Source organism: Microtus oregoni, unplaced genomic scaffold, assembly GCF_018167655.1.
Source record: "Microtus oregoni isolate MIOR12 unplaced genomic scaffold, Mior012 000144F_ref0000341, whole genome shotgun sequence".
In the NCBI taxonomy this organism is placed as follows: Eukaryota; Metazoa; Chordata; class Mammalia; order Rodentia; family Cricetidae; genus Microtus; species Microtus oregoni.
This window is the reverse complement of record NW_024544794.1, coordinates 925,460-943,723: the sequence shown is the minus strand read 5'-3', so window position 1 is coordinate 943,723 and position 18,264 is coordinate 925,460. Positions and strand designations below refer to the sequence as shown.

Here is an 18,264-nt window from a genome sequence, read left to right as displayed (position 1 = left end):
ATGTCCAGGGGTACCGTGTCCAGGGTATTGTGTCCTGGGGGTACTGTGTCCAGGGTACCGTGTCTAAGGGTACCGTGTTCGGGGGTACCATGTCCCAGGGGTACCGTGTCCAGTGGTACTGTGTCCAGGGTTAATGGCACTGATCCGCCCATCAGGGTCCTGCAATGTGCTTCTAAGTGGAAGTTGCAGAGTGTGGAATTGTGCTTCTTTATTGGTGCTCTTTTCGAGTATAACTAATATGAATAAGGTCAAAAGAATTACATAGAAATAAAAATAGTTGTGATTAAAATATGTCCAGTAGATGACTGAAGTCTTCAAGTTTTAATGATAATATTTGTTTTCTGCTTTGATTTCCAATGACTTAAAGTCAAATAGTTTCGGTAGAAAACTATGTAATGTAGACTTATGAAGTGTGCTTTGTAAAAGTATGAGTACAAGTAAGGAATGTATCCTGCTCTCTTTTAGGCTCGATGACGGTACAGTGAAGATATGGGACTTGTAGTCATTTTGTGGCTAAACAGTTATTTGTATGTTAATTACTTGATATTAATTATATTACTTTAAATTTTCTTATTTGTCTCTTCTTTTATCAAGTAGCACCCATGTAAAAGAAACGTGTTTCCTAAATGTGAAATCCATGTTGCTGTTCCTTGGTTTCATCTTAGGCACTACCTGACACTCAGATCACCAGTTATGCAGCGACTCTACACCGGAAGAAGCCCCTTGTCCCTGCGCTCTATAAAGTCATTCAGGACTCGAACAATGAGGTAGGAGGCCTTTGAAACAGTAAACTCCAAATAGTAAGGTGAAGCTTTGTCCAGTTTCTCTCTCCCCGTGGGTCTGGAAAGCCGCTCTTCGCTCTCCCTCTGGTAGTTGCTTTGGCTTTCCCCGCCCCATCTTCTTACATTTGAAGATGCCTTGGTCTCTTTTCCTGGTTGGTTCTCAGCTGCAGTCACCCTCATCTCCATGATTGTGTATTTAATGTATAGTTTTTTGTGTGTGTTCTGGAGTGTTCCTTCTCTGGAAAACAAATCTTAATGGTATACGGATTCAGCCTTCTTTATTTTAATATCATTTACTTTTAATTTCTTAATACTGTAGAGATATTTACAAGCATTCTGATCAGCTGTGAACCGATAACACAAAATTATGCTGTTTATTAAGCTCTCCTGGAAGTTACCAGAGGAAGTGCTTTTGGGGACCTAAATTGTGAAGATCAGTAACTTAGAATAACAGTTCACTGTGACTCACTCTGTGGTAGACAGTAGAAAGTGCAGCAGCCGAGTCTGTCTATTAGCTTAGACCAGATGCACACAGTGACAGGTAATTTATCCACTGGATTCATGTATGCTTTAACATGAAAATGAAAGGAGCACACAGGAAAGTAGCTTCTTATCTTCCCAGATACAGCCTCCCAGAGTGCCTCTGCTGTGCACTGCAGCGAGCTGAAGAAGTCCCGGCAGGTAACCGTCTCTAACCGGCAGCCTAACTGAGAGTGCATCCCTATTTTGTCTTCTCACTAAAAGCTTGCTTACTGACCTCCTCCTTCCCGTCTCCTGTGTTTGGACTGGCTCTCAGACTTGCATCTGCTGCTTTTTCTCCTGCAATGTATTACTGAACTGTTAAAACTTCAGAGGCGGGCTGTGTGTGTGTCGGTGCGTTGGTCGGATACACACTCGGGCACACACATCTTTAGTCAGGAGTGTTTGAAATTTTCTAAATAATGATGTGTACGCCCTGCCCCTCATCTTGCACTGCCTAACATTTAAGCTTTGCTTATTAAAAATTATTTGTTTTATGCATTTCTCTTTAGATTGTAAGCTCTTCATGGGCAGCGGTCGTATAAACTGTTTATCATGTATGTAATGAATAAGTAGTAAATGTGTGCTTGGGATGTGGTTCAGGGGTTAAGTGTAAATAAAAGTAAATATTGATCAGAAAACAATTAAATGCAAAATGATTCTAGTACTAAATCTTTAGATTCAGTACTCAAAGATATGAAAAGTGTTCTCATTTTTAAAAAAACGTAAGACGTTTTTAAAATTTTTCAGACTATTGTATGTTATTGTGCTTTATAATAACACATGAGGCAAGGTCATGGGTCAAAATGGAAACCTCAGCTGGAGAAATCCAGGCTGGAGACTTGGCATTTGTTGTCATTATGAACCTGCAGGGGCAGGTCTGGGTTCCACCCTTATTACTGCCAAATCAGAAGGTTTTAATTCAGACGTCTGAAAACCCAGGGACCTCATAACTGTTGTGCACAGTAGTCATAGACAGGTGCGACTTAGGTCCTGGTCTTATTGTATCCTGAAGCATCGTCAGATGTGCTACCGAGATGTTATTTCAGAAAATGGCCATGCTCTATTTAATAGGAACTGAACTTAGGACAATCTTAAAAGCAATGCTGCTTTAAAGACATAAATAAAAGTCGTTGATATGAACTTTTAGAGTTTAATTTTGCATATTGTGACTACCTATGTTATAACTTAACTTTTATTTGTTTTGTTTTGTTTGTTTTTCAGGACAGGGTTTCTCTGTAGGTTTGGAGCCTGTCCTGGAACTCACTCTGTAGACTAGGCTGGCCTCAAACTCATAGATCCATCTGCCTCTGTCCCTCCCGAGTGCTGGGATTACAGGTGTGCGCCACCAGCGCCCGGCCATTATAACTTAACCCTTAACCTGTACACCAACAGTACTGCTTTTTCTTTCTCAATTTAACAGGACCCCCCCCCCCAGTCACCCTGGTGGTTCTTTCATTTTGAGTCTTCCACTCTGTTAAGTCCCCTCTGTTCATTTTATATTTTCTTTTTTTTTAGGGGGGGGGGCGGGCTAACGATCTTTTTTTCTTTTTTTTACTTGATATTTATTGAGCTGTACATTTTTATCTGTTCCCTCCTTCAACCCTCCCCCAAGGTCCCCATGATCCCAATTTACTCAGGATATCTTGACTTTTTCTACTTTCTACTTCCCATGTAGATTAGATCTATGTAAGTCTCTCTTAGTGTCCGCATTGTTGTCTAAGTTCTCTGGGATTGTGGTTTGTAGGCTGGTTTTCTTTGCTTTATGTTTTAAAACCACCTATGAGTGAGTACATGTGATGATTGTCTTTCTGTGTCTGGGTTATCTCACTCAAAATAATGTTTTCTAGTTCCATCCATTTTCCTGCGAAATTCAGGATGTCGTTATTTTTTTCTGCTGTGTATACTCCATTGTGTAAATGTACCACATTTTTTTTTAATCCATTCTTCGGTCGAGGGGCATTTAGGTTGTTTCCAGGTTCTGGCTATGACAAACAAAGCTGCTATGAACATAATTGAGCACAAGTCCTTGTGGCACAATTGACCATCCTTTGGGTATATACCCAAAAGTGGCATTACTGGGTCTTGAGGAAGGTTGTTTCCTAATTTTCTGATAAATCGCCACACTGACATCCAAAGGGGCTGTACCAGCTTGCACTCAACACCAGCAATGCAGAAGTGTTCCCCTTTCCCCACAACCTCTCCAGCATAAGTTGTCATCAGTGTTTTTGATCTTGGCCATTCTTTCAGGTGTAAGATGGAATCTCAGAGTTGTTTTGATTTGCATTTCTCTGATGACTAAGGATGTTGAACATTTCCTTATGTGTCTTTGAGCCATTTTAGATTCCTCTGTTGAGAGTTCTCTGTTTAGGTCTGAACACCATTTTTTTTTTGATTATGTGATCTTTTGGTGTCCAATTCCTTGAGTTCTCTGTATATTTTGGAGAGCAGACCTCTGTCTGATGTGGGGTTAGTGAAGATCTTTTCCCATTCTGTAGGCTGTCGTTTTGTCTTGTTGACCATGTACTTTGCTTTACAGAAGCTTCTCAGTTTCAGGAGGTACCATATATTGTTTCTCTCAGTGTTTGTGCTACTGGGGTTATATTTAGGAAGTGGTCTCCTGTGTCAATGCATTCAAAGTGTCCTTCCCACTTTCTCTTCTATGAGGTTCAGTGTGGCTGGCTTTATATTGAGGTCTCTGATCCTTTTGGACTTGAGCTTTGTGCATGGTGATAGATATGGGTCTGTTTTCATTCTTCTACATGTTGATATCCAGTTATGCCAGCACCACTTGTTAAATATGCTTTCTTTTATCCATTTGATATTTTTTGCTTCTTTGTCAAAAATCAGGTGTTCAAAGATGTGTGGATTGAAATCTGGGTCTTCTATTTGGTTCCATTGGTCCTCCTGTCTGTTCTTATGCCAATACCAGGCTGTTTTCAGTACTGTAGCTCTGTAGTAAAGTTTGAAGTGATGCTTCCAGAAGTTCTTTTATTGTACAGGATTGTTTGGCTATCCTGCATGTTTGCTCTTCCATATGGAGTTGAGTACAGTTCTCTCGAGGTCTTTGAAGAATTTTGCTGGGATTTTGATGGGCGTTGAGTTGAATCTGTTCATTTTATATTTTCTTTGACACCATATTCTGCATAATCCCAGCACTTGGGAGGCAGAGGCAGGTGGATCTTTGTAAGTTTGAGGCCAGCCTGGTCTACAGAGTGAGTTCCAGGACAGCCAGAGCTGCACAGAGAAACCCTGTCTTGAAGAACTTAAAAAAAAAGTTTAGTTTCTATCAGTCTTCAGTATGTAGTTAAAAGTCAGCCAGGTGTGTACAGTCTGTGGTTAGCAGGAGTGGAACCATTTTAAATTGGCAGTGGGTGGGATTGCTCATTTTATTTAGTTTTTACCATCTTGAGGTCTCTCAAGTCATTTCATGTAGTAATACAAGAATAATTAGCATTGAAAAACATATTTATATATGCACTTTTTTCCTTTCAGAATTGCGTGTGTGTTTGTGTGTGTGTGCCTGTGTTATCTCTGTGTGTGTGTTTGTGCTTGTGTGTGCGTGTGTGCACACCAGCAGTAGATTGTGAGCACTGGCCACTAGCACTCTCCCCCTGTCTTCTGAAGTCGGGCCTCTCACTGAATCTAGAATGCATGTATGTGCATGTGTGTGTGTGCGTGTGTGTGTGTGAGCGAGCGAGCACTGGCATCTAGCCCTCTCCCCCTGTCTCCTGAGATAGGGCCTCTCAGTGAATCTAGAGCTTGCTGTCATAGCTGGGCTGTGTGGCCCGTAAGCCCTGGGGAGTCTGCTTACCTCCCTCCCCATGCCACGCTAGCTTCAGTTTTTTTGTTTTTTTGTTTTTTTTTTTTTTTTGTATTTCCGAGGCAGGGTTTCTCTGTAGCTTTTGGTTCCTGTCCTGGAACTAGCTCTTGTAGACCAGGCTGGCCTCGAACTCACAGAGATCCGCCTGCCTCTGCCTCCCGAGTGCTGGGATTAAAGGCGTGCGCCACCACTGCCCGGCTAGCTTCAGTTTTTATATCGGCGCTGGGCATCTGAACTCCAGTCCTTGTGCTTGTGCAGCAGGACCTTTGCCCAATAAGTATAATTAGTGAGGTCTCAAATCTTTTCTTCTTCCCCGTAGGTATTTAAAATATGTTAGCTAGGATTTTAGATGCCCGTATCATTGTTTATAAAATCTAATCTAATGAGTGAGATATAACCTAAATCATGGCTTTACTTGAAATTTCAAGTTATTTTAATTAAGAAGAAATTTCCTAAAATGGAAGATGAGCCAGTGAGATGACTCTGGATAAAAGCACTTGCAGCCGAGGTGGATCCTGGAACTCACGTGACGGGAGGCGAGGACTAGACCCACAGGGTTGTTTTCCATACGTGTGCCATGGCATGACAGTACCCCACTCATACATGCTTACATACATAAATGTAAAAAACAAAATATAGACTAGAAGGGCTTGGTAAGAACAGACAGTGAAGCTCACCAAATAAAAGTATTTGGCAAACAGACTACTTAGCTAATAAATTTAGTAGCCTAGTAAATCAAAAGTACAGTGATAGTATTTGGTACTAAAGTAATTAGTTCAAGGTTTGGCCGTTTAATATGTAGTCTATTAAAGCGATTTTGAATTAGCTCATACATGGAGGAATTAATTTTAAGAAGAATTTATTTTCTAAATACTAAAGAAAAGTACATTTTTAAGAAACATAGTTACAGCTCAAGCCATGGAAATAATGCTTCTCTGTTTCCCTTTAGCTCCTGGAGCCTGTCTGCCACCAGCTGTTTGAGCTCTATCGTAGCTCAGAAGTCCGGCTCAAGAGGTTCACACTGCAGTTCCTGCCCGAGCTGATGTGGGTTTATTTGCGACTTACAGTTAGCAGAGACAGACAGAGTAATGGCTGCATTGAAGCTCTTCTCCTAGGAATTTATAATTTGGTGAGTTGAAAGTGGTGTTTAGGATATTTGAAATATTGTCGAAATCCTCTGAAATATTTGAAGATTGTTTAGAGAAAAACAAATTGAAGTGTCTGTTGAATAATTTTTGCATTGAATATAAACATTTGTTAGAAATGTTTTTTATAAATTTGATGAAGTTATAATTGATACTATTGTTAGATCAGATGATTTACTTCAAAGCATTTTTTGAACCAGTGTTTATGAATCCCTTTTTCATAAGGAACAGTTGAATACTGAAGTGAGCTACCTGCTGTAGGGAAACTTCTCCACTTGAGAAGACGTAGCCGTAGATAATGCAGAGTGGGTATAGAAAAGAGTATGAGAAATTAAATATTACCAAAGTTACTACAGCTTTCCTTAGGAAATGGTATCTGAAAAGGAACACTTTTGATCACTTTCTACTGAGAGTAGGTGAGATTGTAGGAAGAAATAATTGTCTTAGTCAGGGTTTCTGTGGCTGTGCTGAAGAGGGCAGGGTCTGTTTCACCTGACAGTGTCTTGTGGTCCATCATCCAGGGCAGTCAGGGCAGGAAGCCGGAGGCTGGAACTGATGAAGCAGCCGTGGAGCGTGCTGCTTACTGGTTTGCTCCTCAGGGCTTGCTCAGCCCACTTCCTTACAGTGTGAGGACCACTGCCCAGGGTGAATCACCCAGGAAGGGTGGGGCTGGCCTCCCACATCAGAATGAATAGAGCAGCAGTGAGCGTGGGTGAGCAGATGTCTCTGGTAGAGCGGTGTGACTGGATCTCGTCGTAGATCTGTTTTTAAATGGGACCTCAGAAAACTTAAAGGTGTCTTGTTTGTTTGTTAGTGAAAAGCTAATCCAGTTGTTTTTGAGACAGGGCCTGGCCTTGAATTTACTATGTAGACCAGGATGGTCTCAAACTCATAGGGATTCCCCTGCCTCAGTCAGGTGCTGGTGTTCAAAGGGTAGGACCACTATGCCCAAGCGATTGGGATTTTTTGTTGTTTTGTTTGAGATTTGTTTTGGTTTTGTTGTTTGAGACAGGATCTCAAGTATTCTAGTCTGGCTTCAAAGCTTTTGTGTCTGAATCTGACCTGTTAGCTTCTGGTGAGCCTAAGCCCAGGCTACAGGTTTGCAGCACCGTGTCTGTCTGTCCTCTGACTTAGATTGTCCTCTACCATAGGGTCCAATGGGAGCATCTGTGTGGGTTCCATGCCGGCTGAGTGATCCTTAGAGCAGACAGAAGGCAGTGGGATGAGGTGAAGCAGCAGCAGCTCCTCCTGCTGGTGTGGAGAGAAGGACTGACACCTGAGGACTAGAGGGAGGAAGAACATCTGTGTTCCTGTGCTTTTCCTTTGTAGACCAACTTGCCTGGCTACAAGTGTTTTTTCTTAAAAAAAAAAAAAAAAAAAGCCAGGTGGTGGTGGTCCTTTTATTCTAGCTCTTTGGAGGCAGAGGCAGACAGATCTCAGTAAGTTCAAGGCCCAGCATGGTCTACAGAGCGAGTTCCAGGACAGACAGGACTACACAGAGAAACCCAGTCTGGAAAAGCTTTTAAAATCACAGAAAAGAATGGGCGTGGTGACTCATACCTTAATCCCAGCTTGGGAGTCAAAGGCAAGATTCTGCTTCCAGGCCAGTCTGAACTACGAAACAAGTCAGGCTGTAGTAGTACAGTGAGACCCTTTGGGTGGGGGCAGCAGGTAGAGCGGCACATATTTCTGACCTCACTACTCAGTAAACCGAAGTGCAAACTCGAAGTCTGCCAGGAGTACGTATTGTGTTCCAGGGCGCCCTAGGCTACTGAATGAAACCTTGTCTCAAACAAACAAGAACGCAGAAGAATTTGCACAATTCAGTAGAAATTATCTGAATCTAAGTCTTATTTCTTAACCATTTACACTAATATTGTCAACATGGAACTCATCACAATTTGGTAGTTCATTCTGAGTTACTATCATTTTCTTATAATCGGTATTCAATCTTGAGATGTTGTCACCATGAAAATGGTAACTGCTGCACTGATATTTGAGTAAGTTTGCTGATGGTAATCATTCACAATGTAAATGTATCAAAACGTCACATGCACTAGAAATATATGTAAATTCTGTCAGTTATAGCTCAGTAAAGCCGGCAAACAATTCGTTATGTAATAGTAATGTGTTATTTCAGTAAGTGTGCATCTCTCGGTTTTATTTATGTTTCAATGACCCATATTTCTGATCAGTATTTTGCCCTCTAGAATCTAGTCACTTTTGACCTTCCTGTTCTGTGTACACCCGCTTCTTGCCCTTGCTGTCATGTTGGATATTATGTAATGTAATTTGTGCTCAGTATCTCTGTGGGTAACAGCTCCCGACACACATACACCGGTTTGCTAATAAATTTGAAAGGGTGTGATAGAGTAATACTGTTTTCATGTGCTATTGTTTCTAAAACTCCCCTGCAATTACCAATAGTCTATTCTGTTAGTTAAGAAAGTAACTATTATTTATTTTGCTGGACTTAACGTTTCGTTGTTTTGCACTTTTGCTGTAGGAAATTGCTGATAAAGATGGAAATAATAAAGTACTGTCTTTCACCATCCCCTCCTTGTCCAAGCCCTCGATATACCACGAAGTAAGTAGTGTTGGGAACCTGGCGTGTTTCACATTGTGTTGAGAGGGAGAGGAAAGACTAGCTTTTGCCAGAGGTAAAGATTGTGAGTACTTTTTTGTTTTGTCTCTGTTTTTGAAACATGATCTTTCGTAGCCCAGGCTGGCTCCAAGCTCACCAGGTTGTCAAGGATGACCTTGCACTCCTAAACCTGCTTCTGTCTCCCAATGAAATGCTTACACCACCATGCAAGGTCCCTAATACATAGTCCTCTCCTTTGGTTGTGAGCTCAGATGGCTCAGTGTTAAGAACACTGACTGTTCCTCCAGAGGACCCATGTTCAATTCCCAGCACCCACATGGTAAGTCACAACCACCTGTAAGTCCAGTTCCAGGTTCTCTGACACCCTCTTCTGGCCTCCTTGGGTACCAGGCATGCATCTGACACACAGACCTGTATACAGGCAAAACGCTCATACACATTTAATAAAAGGAAGGAGGGAGGCAGAGAGGGAGGCAGGGAAGCAGGTAAGGGGCCAACAGATGATTGACAGATGCAGGTTCCAGTCACCAAACCTGACAGCTGAGTTTGTTCCCTGGACTCTGCAGTTTAAGGAGAGAACTGACTCACAAATTGCCTCTGTCTTCCATATGTGCATACACTCACATTAAATAAATTAACTAATTTTAGCGGAGTAAATTTTTATTTTCATTTTATGTGTATTGGTGTTTTGCCTGCGTGTCTGTCTGTGTCAGGGTGTCAGATCTTGGAATTACTAACAGTTGTGAGCTGCCATGTGGTTTCTGGGAATTGAACCCAGGTCCTCTGGAAGAGCAGTCAGTGCTGTAACCACTGGACCACCTCTCCAGCCCACGTGGAGCACATTTTTTAGGGTAGCTCTGTGTGGTGTCAAACTTGTGTTCAGGGAGTTAGTGCTTAGTGGAAACATCTCCTCCAGTTCTTGTCTATTCCTGGGTTTTCCCTCGTCGGGGTCATTTTCAGCTTTTCATTTTGTTTTCTGAGTCAGAGTTTCTCTGTGAAACAGCCCTGGCTATCCTGGAACTCACAGAGATCCGCCAGACCCCCTACCTCCTGAGTGCTGGGATTAAAGGCATGCGCCACCACCACTCCACTCTTTTTCATCTTTTTAAATCAGTTTTTGAAATGAGTTTTCGAAGAATTGTTTTTTTTTCATATTGTTTACTGGTGATCTTTGTTAGATTGATTAATTTTTATTTTTCTTTAGTAAAATAATTACTCAGAAGGATGTCGATACTCCGTTATTTTTTAGTATAAAGGATTCTAATGCACATTCTAGCTCATGGATAACATATTTGCTTTGCTCATGTTTATCCTGAGAAGACTGTGATCACACTCGTGATTATATAGGTAAATGTTTATCCTGAGAAGACTGTGATCACACTCGTGATTATATAGGTAAATGTTTATTCTGTGAAGACTGTGATCACACTCGTGATTATATAGGTAAATGTTTATCCTGAGAAGACTGTGATCACACTCGTGATTATATAGGTAAATGTTTATTCTGTGAAGACTGTGATCACACTCGTGATTATATAGGTAAATGTTTATTCTGTGAAGACTGTGATCACACTCGTGATTATATAGGTAAATGTTTATTCTGAGAAGACTATGGGTACACTCGTGATTATATAGGTAAATGTTTATTCTGAGAAGACTATGGGTACACTCATGATTATATACGTAAATGTTTATTCTGTGAAGACTGATCACACTCGTGATTATATAGGTAAATGTTTATTCTGTGAAGACTGTGATCACACTCATGATTATATAGGTAAATGTTTATTCTGAGAAGACTGTGATCACACTCGTGATTATATAGGTAAATGTTTATTCTGAGAAGACTGTGATCACACTCGTGATTATATAGGTAAATGTTTATTCTGAGAAGACTGTGATCACACTCGTGATTATATAGGTAAATGTTGATGTCGAGCAGCTTTCTTTAGTAACATCCAATAAGGAAATGTGTGATGAATCAAATTTACCATCTTCAGTGGCATTTGACGTGTCAGATTGTGGGCATTTAAAAAGTTTATCCAAAAAAAAATCATATTCTATTTTTAACACACATTATCCTGTCTATTTTGTGTCTCAATGAAGCTATTAATTTTTAAAATTAATTCCCCTGAGACTTTGCATTGTGTTAGAAAGAGTTTGTCTCAGCCAGGTGGTGGTGGCGCACGCATACCTTTAATCCCAGCACTCAGGAGACAGAGGCAGGCGGATCTCTGTGAGTTTGAGGCCAGCCTGGTCTACAAAGTGAGTTCCAGGACAGGACCAAAGCTACAGAGAAACCCTGTCTTGAAAAACCAAAAAAGAGATAGTATATCTCCTATTCAACCAAGATTCATTTTAACATAGAATAATAATGTTTCTGAGAAATAGATTTTAATTAAGTTATTTGTATTGTGTTATGAAAGAAAATGAATAGTAGTGACAGTAAGTCCGACGTGAGAAATTGAATATTAAAGAGGTTTTTATCATAGTCTCAATATTGTTTATTTTGTATAGGTAGTTGTATTGTGTGTTCTGGAATACAAAACAAATATGAATGTAAAACCTAAGTGTTTTAGCAGCTTTTCTTGTTCTTAAATGCAGAGTAACTCCATAATGTTTCAGAAAGTGCAGTGATATCTTTCAAATTTTCTGTCTTCACATAATTCCAAAAGAAAACATAAAGCGTCATTGAGCAGAAAAAACTTATTTCAAACTTCATTTTATTTAAACAGAATTAAATACGATTACACGATACAAGTTTTTTACTTCATTATCTCATGCTACACCTTATTTCTCGTAGCCCTCAACAATTGGATCCATGGCTCTAACAGAAGGGGCGTTGTGTCAGCATGATCTCATCAGGGTTGTTTACAGTGACCTTCATCCTCAGAGAGAGACCTTCACTGCGCAGAACCGGTAATGGTCAAACTGCATAGTGGGGCAGGTGGGATCGCTGGGGCAAGCTGGCCGCTCTCCCGGAGGACCTGGGTTCAGTCCCACCACCCACATGGTAGCTCACAACCATCTGCAACTCGGTTCCAGGGGATCTGACATCTTCCTCTTGCTTCCACGGGCACCAGGCATGCTTGTACACATGCACACATGCTGGCAATTTCCACACACAAAATAAATCTAAAATAAGTTTTTAAAAACATGTAATAAATAAATGTAAAAAAATAAAAACTTCACAGCACCGGGTGGTAGAGGTGCACAAGAGCTAGTTCCAGGACAGCTAGAGATGTTCCATAGAGAAACCCTGTTCTGAAACCTGGTGGGCACAGCACAGTGGCACAGGCGGACAACCCGCACACAGTCTGTGTGGCGGGGCAGAGGTGAAGCACAAGCAGCAGAATGTCATGTGTGTGCGTGGTACACGTGAAACATAAATGAGTTTCTGCTATAGACTTGGGTCTTACCACCAAAGAAGGCACACATTACAAAATCTGAAAATCAATACTAAGGCTCCACCACTCCTCCCCATCTCCCCAGCTCTTCCGTGTCCCACCTCCCAAGTTCTTAATCTCTCGTTATTATTGTTACTTGTATATACATACGGATGTATGTGTGTATATGCCTGTGTATATGTAATCTACTGAGTATTTGCTTGCATATGCACATATCCAGCCCTGCCCACTGGGATTGGACAGCTAACGCTTGTCCATGGAGAAAGCTGGCTCTTCCTCACACAGCGCCACACCCTCCTCATCCCGGGGGCTCCAGCGGGCGGTCAGCACCCTTGTGGTGTCTCCATGTCATCCGTAACCAGATTCTTCCCCGCTCCCCTCTACTGGAAATGGTTTCTGCTTATGGAGTAGTTCAGCAAACTCTATTAAACAAGGTTAGTATAACCAGTCAGATACGTGCTGCAGGACTGGAGAGCTTGCTCAGCGGGTAAGAGCACTGACTGCTCTTCCAGAGGACTGGGGTTCATCCCCAACACCCACATGGCAGCTCACATCTGTCTATAACTCCTGTTCCAGGGGATCTGACACCCTCACACAGACATACATGCAGGCAAAATACTGATGTACAAAAAAAAAAAATGTAAATAAATTAAAAAAAACACTAAAGAAAAAGAAAATACTGGTGACAGCAAGGGCTATGGTTCATAATAAGAATAAAACAAACTGTAGAGGAGGTTCCTACAGTAACCTGATTAAGAAGAAATCATGAAGATGTTAAAACCATTTAGTGAGTAAATCATTTACTATTGTGTGTTGTTGTTGTTGCTCTAGGTTCGAGGTCCTGAGCTTCCTCATGCTGTGCTATAACTCAGCCATTGTGTATATGCCGGCCTCCTCCTACCAGTCCCTGTGTCAGATGGGCTCCAGGTAAGGGCAGTGGTCACGGTCATCATAGTCACAGGGTCATTCGGGAGGTACCCTGTCCGCCCGGCTGTTTAACGTCTGCTACAGAGTAGATGAAATTCACGGAGCTTACGTTCTCAGGAATGAGAATGATTTTAGGGGTCTGGAGAGGTGGCTTGCTCAGTAGGTAGAGCCCTGGCTTCATCTGCACAGTGGCCTGCAGCTCTGCTTATCCAGACCACAGGTTCCCGTGTCCTCTTCAGAACGCTGGTCCTGCACTGACATACACGCACATACACACGTGCAGACAAAACAGTTACACACAGATACACACGTGCAGACAAAACAGTTACACACAGATACACACGTGCAGACAAAACAGTTACACACAGATACACACGTGCAGACAAAACACAGATACACACATGCAGACAAAACAGTTACACACAGATACACACGTGCAGACAAAACAGTTACACACAGATACACACGTGCAGACAAAACACTCACAGATACACACGTGCAGACAAAACAGTTACACACAGATACACACGTGCAGACAAAACAGTTACACACAGATACACACGTGCAGACAAAACAGTGACACACAGATACACACGTGCAGACAAAACAGTGACACACAGATACACACGTGCAGACAAAACAGTTACACACAGATACACACGTGCAGATAAAACAGTTACACACAGATACACACGTGCAGACAAAACAGTTACACACAGATACACACGTGCAGACAAAACAGTGACACACAGATACACACGTGCAGACAAAACACTGACACACAGATACACACGTGCAGACAAAATAGTGACACACAGATACACACGTGCAGACAAAACACTGACACACAGATACACACGTGCAGACAAAACACTGACACACAGATATACATGTGCAGACAACATTTACACACACATATACACATTTTAAAATGATAAAAAAGATTATTTTAACACTCAATAGAACGTTGCCTAGCTGAACAAGGGGCGGGTCCGTCCACTAAGTCTAGGGTCATTTATCAGCACACCAGATTGCTCCTGGAAGCACTGTTTATATGAGTCAGTGAAACAAAAGGCAGGTGTTTTGATATTTTGGCTAATAGGAGCTTCGACGGTCTTTGTTATCACTGCCTACAGAGATGATAGCATAGTCTATTTGGCATCATGACCACTCTTACACCTTCTTAAAAGAGGACCAAAGAGTTCATTTAGCATCAGCTGTTATCTTAAAATTAAACATAATGGACAAGGACACACTGATATATAAACAGCAAGTAGAAGATTCAAGGGCAAGCTTGGCTATAGGAGCAGTAATCCCAGTCTTTAATCCCAGCACTCAGCGACAGAGGCAGGTGGATCTCTGTGAGTTCCAGGACAGCCAGGGTCTCAAAAGGAAAGAAGGAAAGTGCAGTTCATGCTGCCAAGTAGCTACCAAAATGTTGACTGAGGTTTCTGTCCTGCCCTGCTGTCATTCAGTCCCAAAGAAATCACACAGAGGTCTACATTAATTATAAACTGATTGGCCTATTAGCTCAGGCTTCTTATTAACTCTTATAACTTATATTAGCCCATTATTCTTGTCTATGTTAGCCACGTGGCTTGGTACCTTTTTCGGTGAGGCAGTCACATCTTGCTTCCTCTGTGGTTGGGTCACGACTGGAGACTGAGCTTCCCTCTTCCCAGAATTCTCCTGTTCTCTTGCCCCACCTCTTCTTCCTGCCTGGCTCCTGGCTAATCAGCATTTTATTAAAAATAATACAAGTGACAGGATAAAAGACCATTGTCCCACAGCACCAGAAGTCCTTGGTGTGCAGTACCCGGGAACAGGTGCTGCTGAGGTGTGGAGAACAGACCTTGATGTTTTGAGGTTACTCATGGTGGATCAATTGTGGAAGGAACAGCCCCACTGCCATGAGAGTCTCCAGTCCAGTGCTGGACTACACAGCAAAGAAAATGAGTAGATAACAGTTGTGCACATTTAATAGTGGTTGCGTAAAACATCAAATAATTGTGGTCTCATGAGCAACAGTATTCTTCTATGTCTGTTTTAAGATGTATGTGCTATCTAGTAATTCTCCACTACAATTTTGGATGGATAAAAGCTATGTATGTATGTATATGTTTGAGAATAGGTACAAAGATATCTGTGAGAGAGATTGTTAGCTGTTTGGAGAAACTTGTCACTTCATGAAATACATGCTTTATGAATAAAGGCATGCTTTAAAAAATTGAAAATGAGGCATGTTCTACAGTTCACGACTCTGGCGTTTATCAGGCACCGATAGCTGAAGAGTGATGAGTTAAGTCTATGATCAGCCAACCAGGAAACCATTCTCAACGACTGTCTTCCAGGGTTTGTGTGAGTGGGTTTCCTCGGCAGCAGGAGAAGCAGTGGAAGGAAGTCTGCGGCCGGATAGTGCTGGATCCTGAGTTCATGGTGCAGCTTCTCACAGGCGTGTACTATGCCATGTGAGTAGGAAGAAGATAAATTCTGCACGTGGGATTTTCCTTCTTTATCAGAGACTTTAGTTCCGCGATATGTCTGCCACCTTGTTTTTCTAATACAGTGTCTGTCTAGTACTTTTAACATAGCTACTTAATTTCCTATATGCAATCTGTATTATTTCCATATAGTTCATTATTCTTATCATGAATACTTTAAAGAGATTACTCTGAATATCATCACATGATAAAATCCAGTTTGTTTAAAGAAACTTAAACTACTTGAAACATAGAGCTGAAATCTTCATTTTGTTATAAGTAACTATAGGATACATTCAGCAATGAAATGTAAAGTGTAAGTTTTGTTTTATAACTAAAGAAGTAGAACTTGGAACCATTTTCTTTTAAAGTGCTGAAGGTCAGAGATATCTATTAAAAGTACAAAATAGCAGAGCAATGCTGGAGCACACCTGTAATCCCAGCACTCGAGAGGCAGAGGCAGGTGGATCTCTGTGAGTTCCAGGCCAGCCTGGTCTACAGAGTGAGCTCCAGGCCAACCAGGGCTATGCAGAGAAACCCTGTCTTGAAAACAGAAAGAAAGAAAGAACTAAATAATGCCTCCCACAGGTATAATGGACAGTGGGACCTTGGCCAGGAAGTACTTGATGACATCATTTATAGAGCCCAGCTAGAGCTCTTTTCTCAGCCACTCTTGGTAAGTCATTTTTTATATTTGTTTTCCATGATGAGTAGAGGTTTGTTTAGGTCCTAGTTCTGGAGTTGTGTTGATTCTTCTGTTTCTGTTTTTCGAGGCAGGATTGCTCTATAGCTTTGGAACCTGTCCTGGAACTCACTCTGTAGACCAGGCTGGCCTGGAACTCACAGAGATCCACCTGCCTCTGCCTCCCTAGTGCTGGGATTACAGGTGTGTGCCACCACGGCCTGGCATGTGTTGACTCTTCTTAAAGCATGTGGTCAGTGTTGTCAAGGGGCAGAGGGCAGGGCGGTGTTGAGATAAATTGAAAACATGAAACATTTTGAAATCCTTAAGAACAGAGAAGACCAAGATGAGCGTCGTAGTTTACACTGGAAATACCAGCGGAACCAGGAGATTGCCACAAAGTGCGGGAGGTTCTCAGCTGCACAGTGAGCTACTGGCTATTCCAGACAGTAAAGCTATCTTAAAGGGGGACAGCCACCTGAGTTTTACTCGGATGTAGAGAAGAAGAAAGGCTGTTTAATCTTGTGTGAAATCATTTTGTTATTATTATCAAAACTAGGAGAGTTTAGAAATGAAGTAGTCACTGAAGGAGATTATTTTTCTCCACAGAAATATGTAAATTCTTAACTATTTCCTTTATATAGAAAAGTTATAGAGGTGGGCAGTGGTGGTAACTGTCTTTAATCCTAACACCCAAGAGGCAGAGACAGGTAGATCTCTGGATTCAAGGCCAGTCTGGTCTACAGAGTGAGTTCCAGGACAGCCAGGGCTACACAGAGAAGCACTGTCTAGAAAAAAAAAAAAAAGCTGTGGTGATGTCCATGGCCTGTGAGGTCACAAGAGATCACAGAGGGGAGCAATGGTTGCTGAAATCCGTGTGGCATGCTGAACGGCCCTGCCCGTCCCTGGCCCCATCCCTTGCTGGACACTGTATCAGAGGCCACAAGGGGTCACAGAGGGGAGCAATGGTTGCTGAAATCCATGAGGCATGCTGGGCGGCCCTGCCTGTCCCTGGCCCTGTTTGTCCCTGGACACTGTAGCAGGAGAGCCGCCTCTGCACTGGGAGAGATGGCCTCACCTCTCACCATGGGCATGGGAGAGCTCGCTCTGCCCCTTGACAGAATGGGGCCATCCCAGTGGCCTGGACCAACCAGCTCAACTTGTACCCAGACCCACATTATATATTTTTTTCAGCAGGCTCATATAACACACTGGATTTTGGAAGTTGCTGAGTTTCAAAAGGAAAGAGTATTCCAAACAAAAATGTTCAATATTTGTACTAAGATATAAAACAAGTTAGAATTCCTGCTTTTTCATGTGATAATAACAGAGAACTTAACCTGTGATAAAACAGTAACACGTTTCTGCACTCCTGCTGAAAATAATATATAATATTGATAACAGCTGGGCGGTGGTGGTGCACACCTTTAATCCCAGCAATTGGGAGGCAGAGGCAGGCGGATCTCTGTGAGTTCGGGGCCAGCCTAGTACAGAGTGAGTTCCAGGACAGGCTTCAAAGCTACAGAGAAACACCTGTCTCGAAAAACCACACAAAAAAATAAAAAGAATATATAATATTGAAAATAAACATTTCTGACACGTGTGCTTTTATATTATACTACATTGTATATCTGTGGATGTTCAGAATAATGGGAACATGCTTATGGAAGAGGTAAAGTAGTATGTCGGTTGTAAATCTGTACAGACTGATGTTATCACTTTAGGTCGCCAATGCCATGAAAAACTCCTTACCATTTGATGCACCTGATTCTTCTCAAGAAGGTCAGAAAGTCCTCAAAGTGGAAGTCACTCCGACAGTGCCGAGGATCTCTCGGACTGCGATTACAACAGCTTCAATCCGGCGTCATCGGTGGAGAAGAGAAGGTCAGTGCAA

At 41.9% G+C, this 18,264-nt stretch overlaps 1 protein-coding gene across 4 annotated transcripts in view; it reads left to right on the top strand.

The window, feature by feature from the left end:
- LOC121444839 (protein FAM126B) overlaps positions 1-18,264 on the top strand; it is a 48,249-nt gene that overhangs the window by 23,101 nt on the left and 6,884 nt on the right. For 3 of the 4 annotated variants that reach the window (XM_041646742.1, XM_041646740.1, XM_041646741.1), the window contains 8 exons: positions 666-767; positions 6,074-6,253; positions 8,776-8,856; positions 11,678-11,793; positions 13,113-13,208; positions 15,560-15,676; positions 16,277-16,364; positions 18,095-18,254. In XM_041646742.1, the coding sequence (XP_041502676.1) occupies positions 666-767; positions 6,074-6,253; positions 8,776-8,856; positions 11,678-11,793; positions 13,113-13,208; positions 15,560-15,676; positions 16,277-16,364; positions 18,095-18,254 (940 nt within the window). Of the gene's footprint in view, positions 1-665; positions 768-1,404; positions 1,464-6,073; positions 6,254-8,775; positions 8,857-11,677; positions 11,794-13,112; positions 13,209-15,559; positions 15,677-16,276; positions 16,365-18,094; positions 18,255-18,264 lie in introns of all 4 variants that reach the window. The other variant, XM_041646743.1, reaches the window with a different exon arrangement.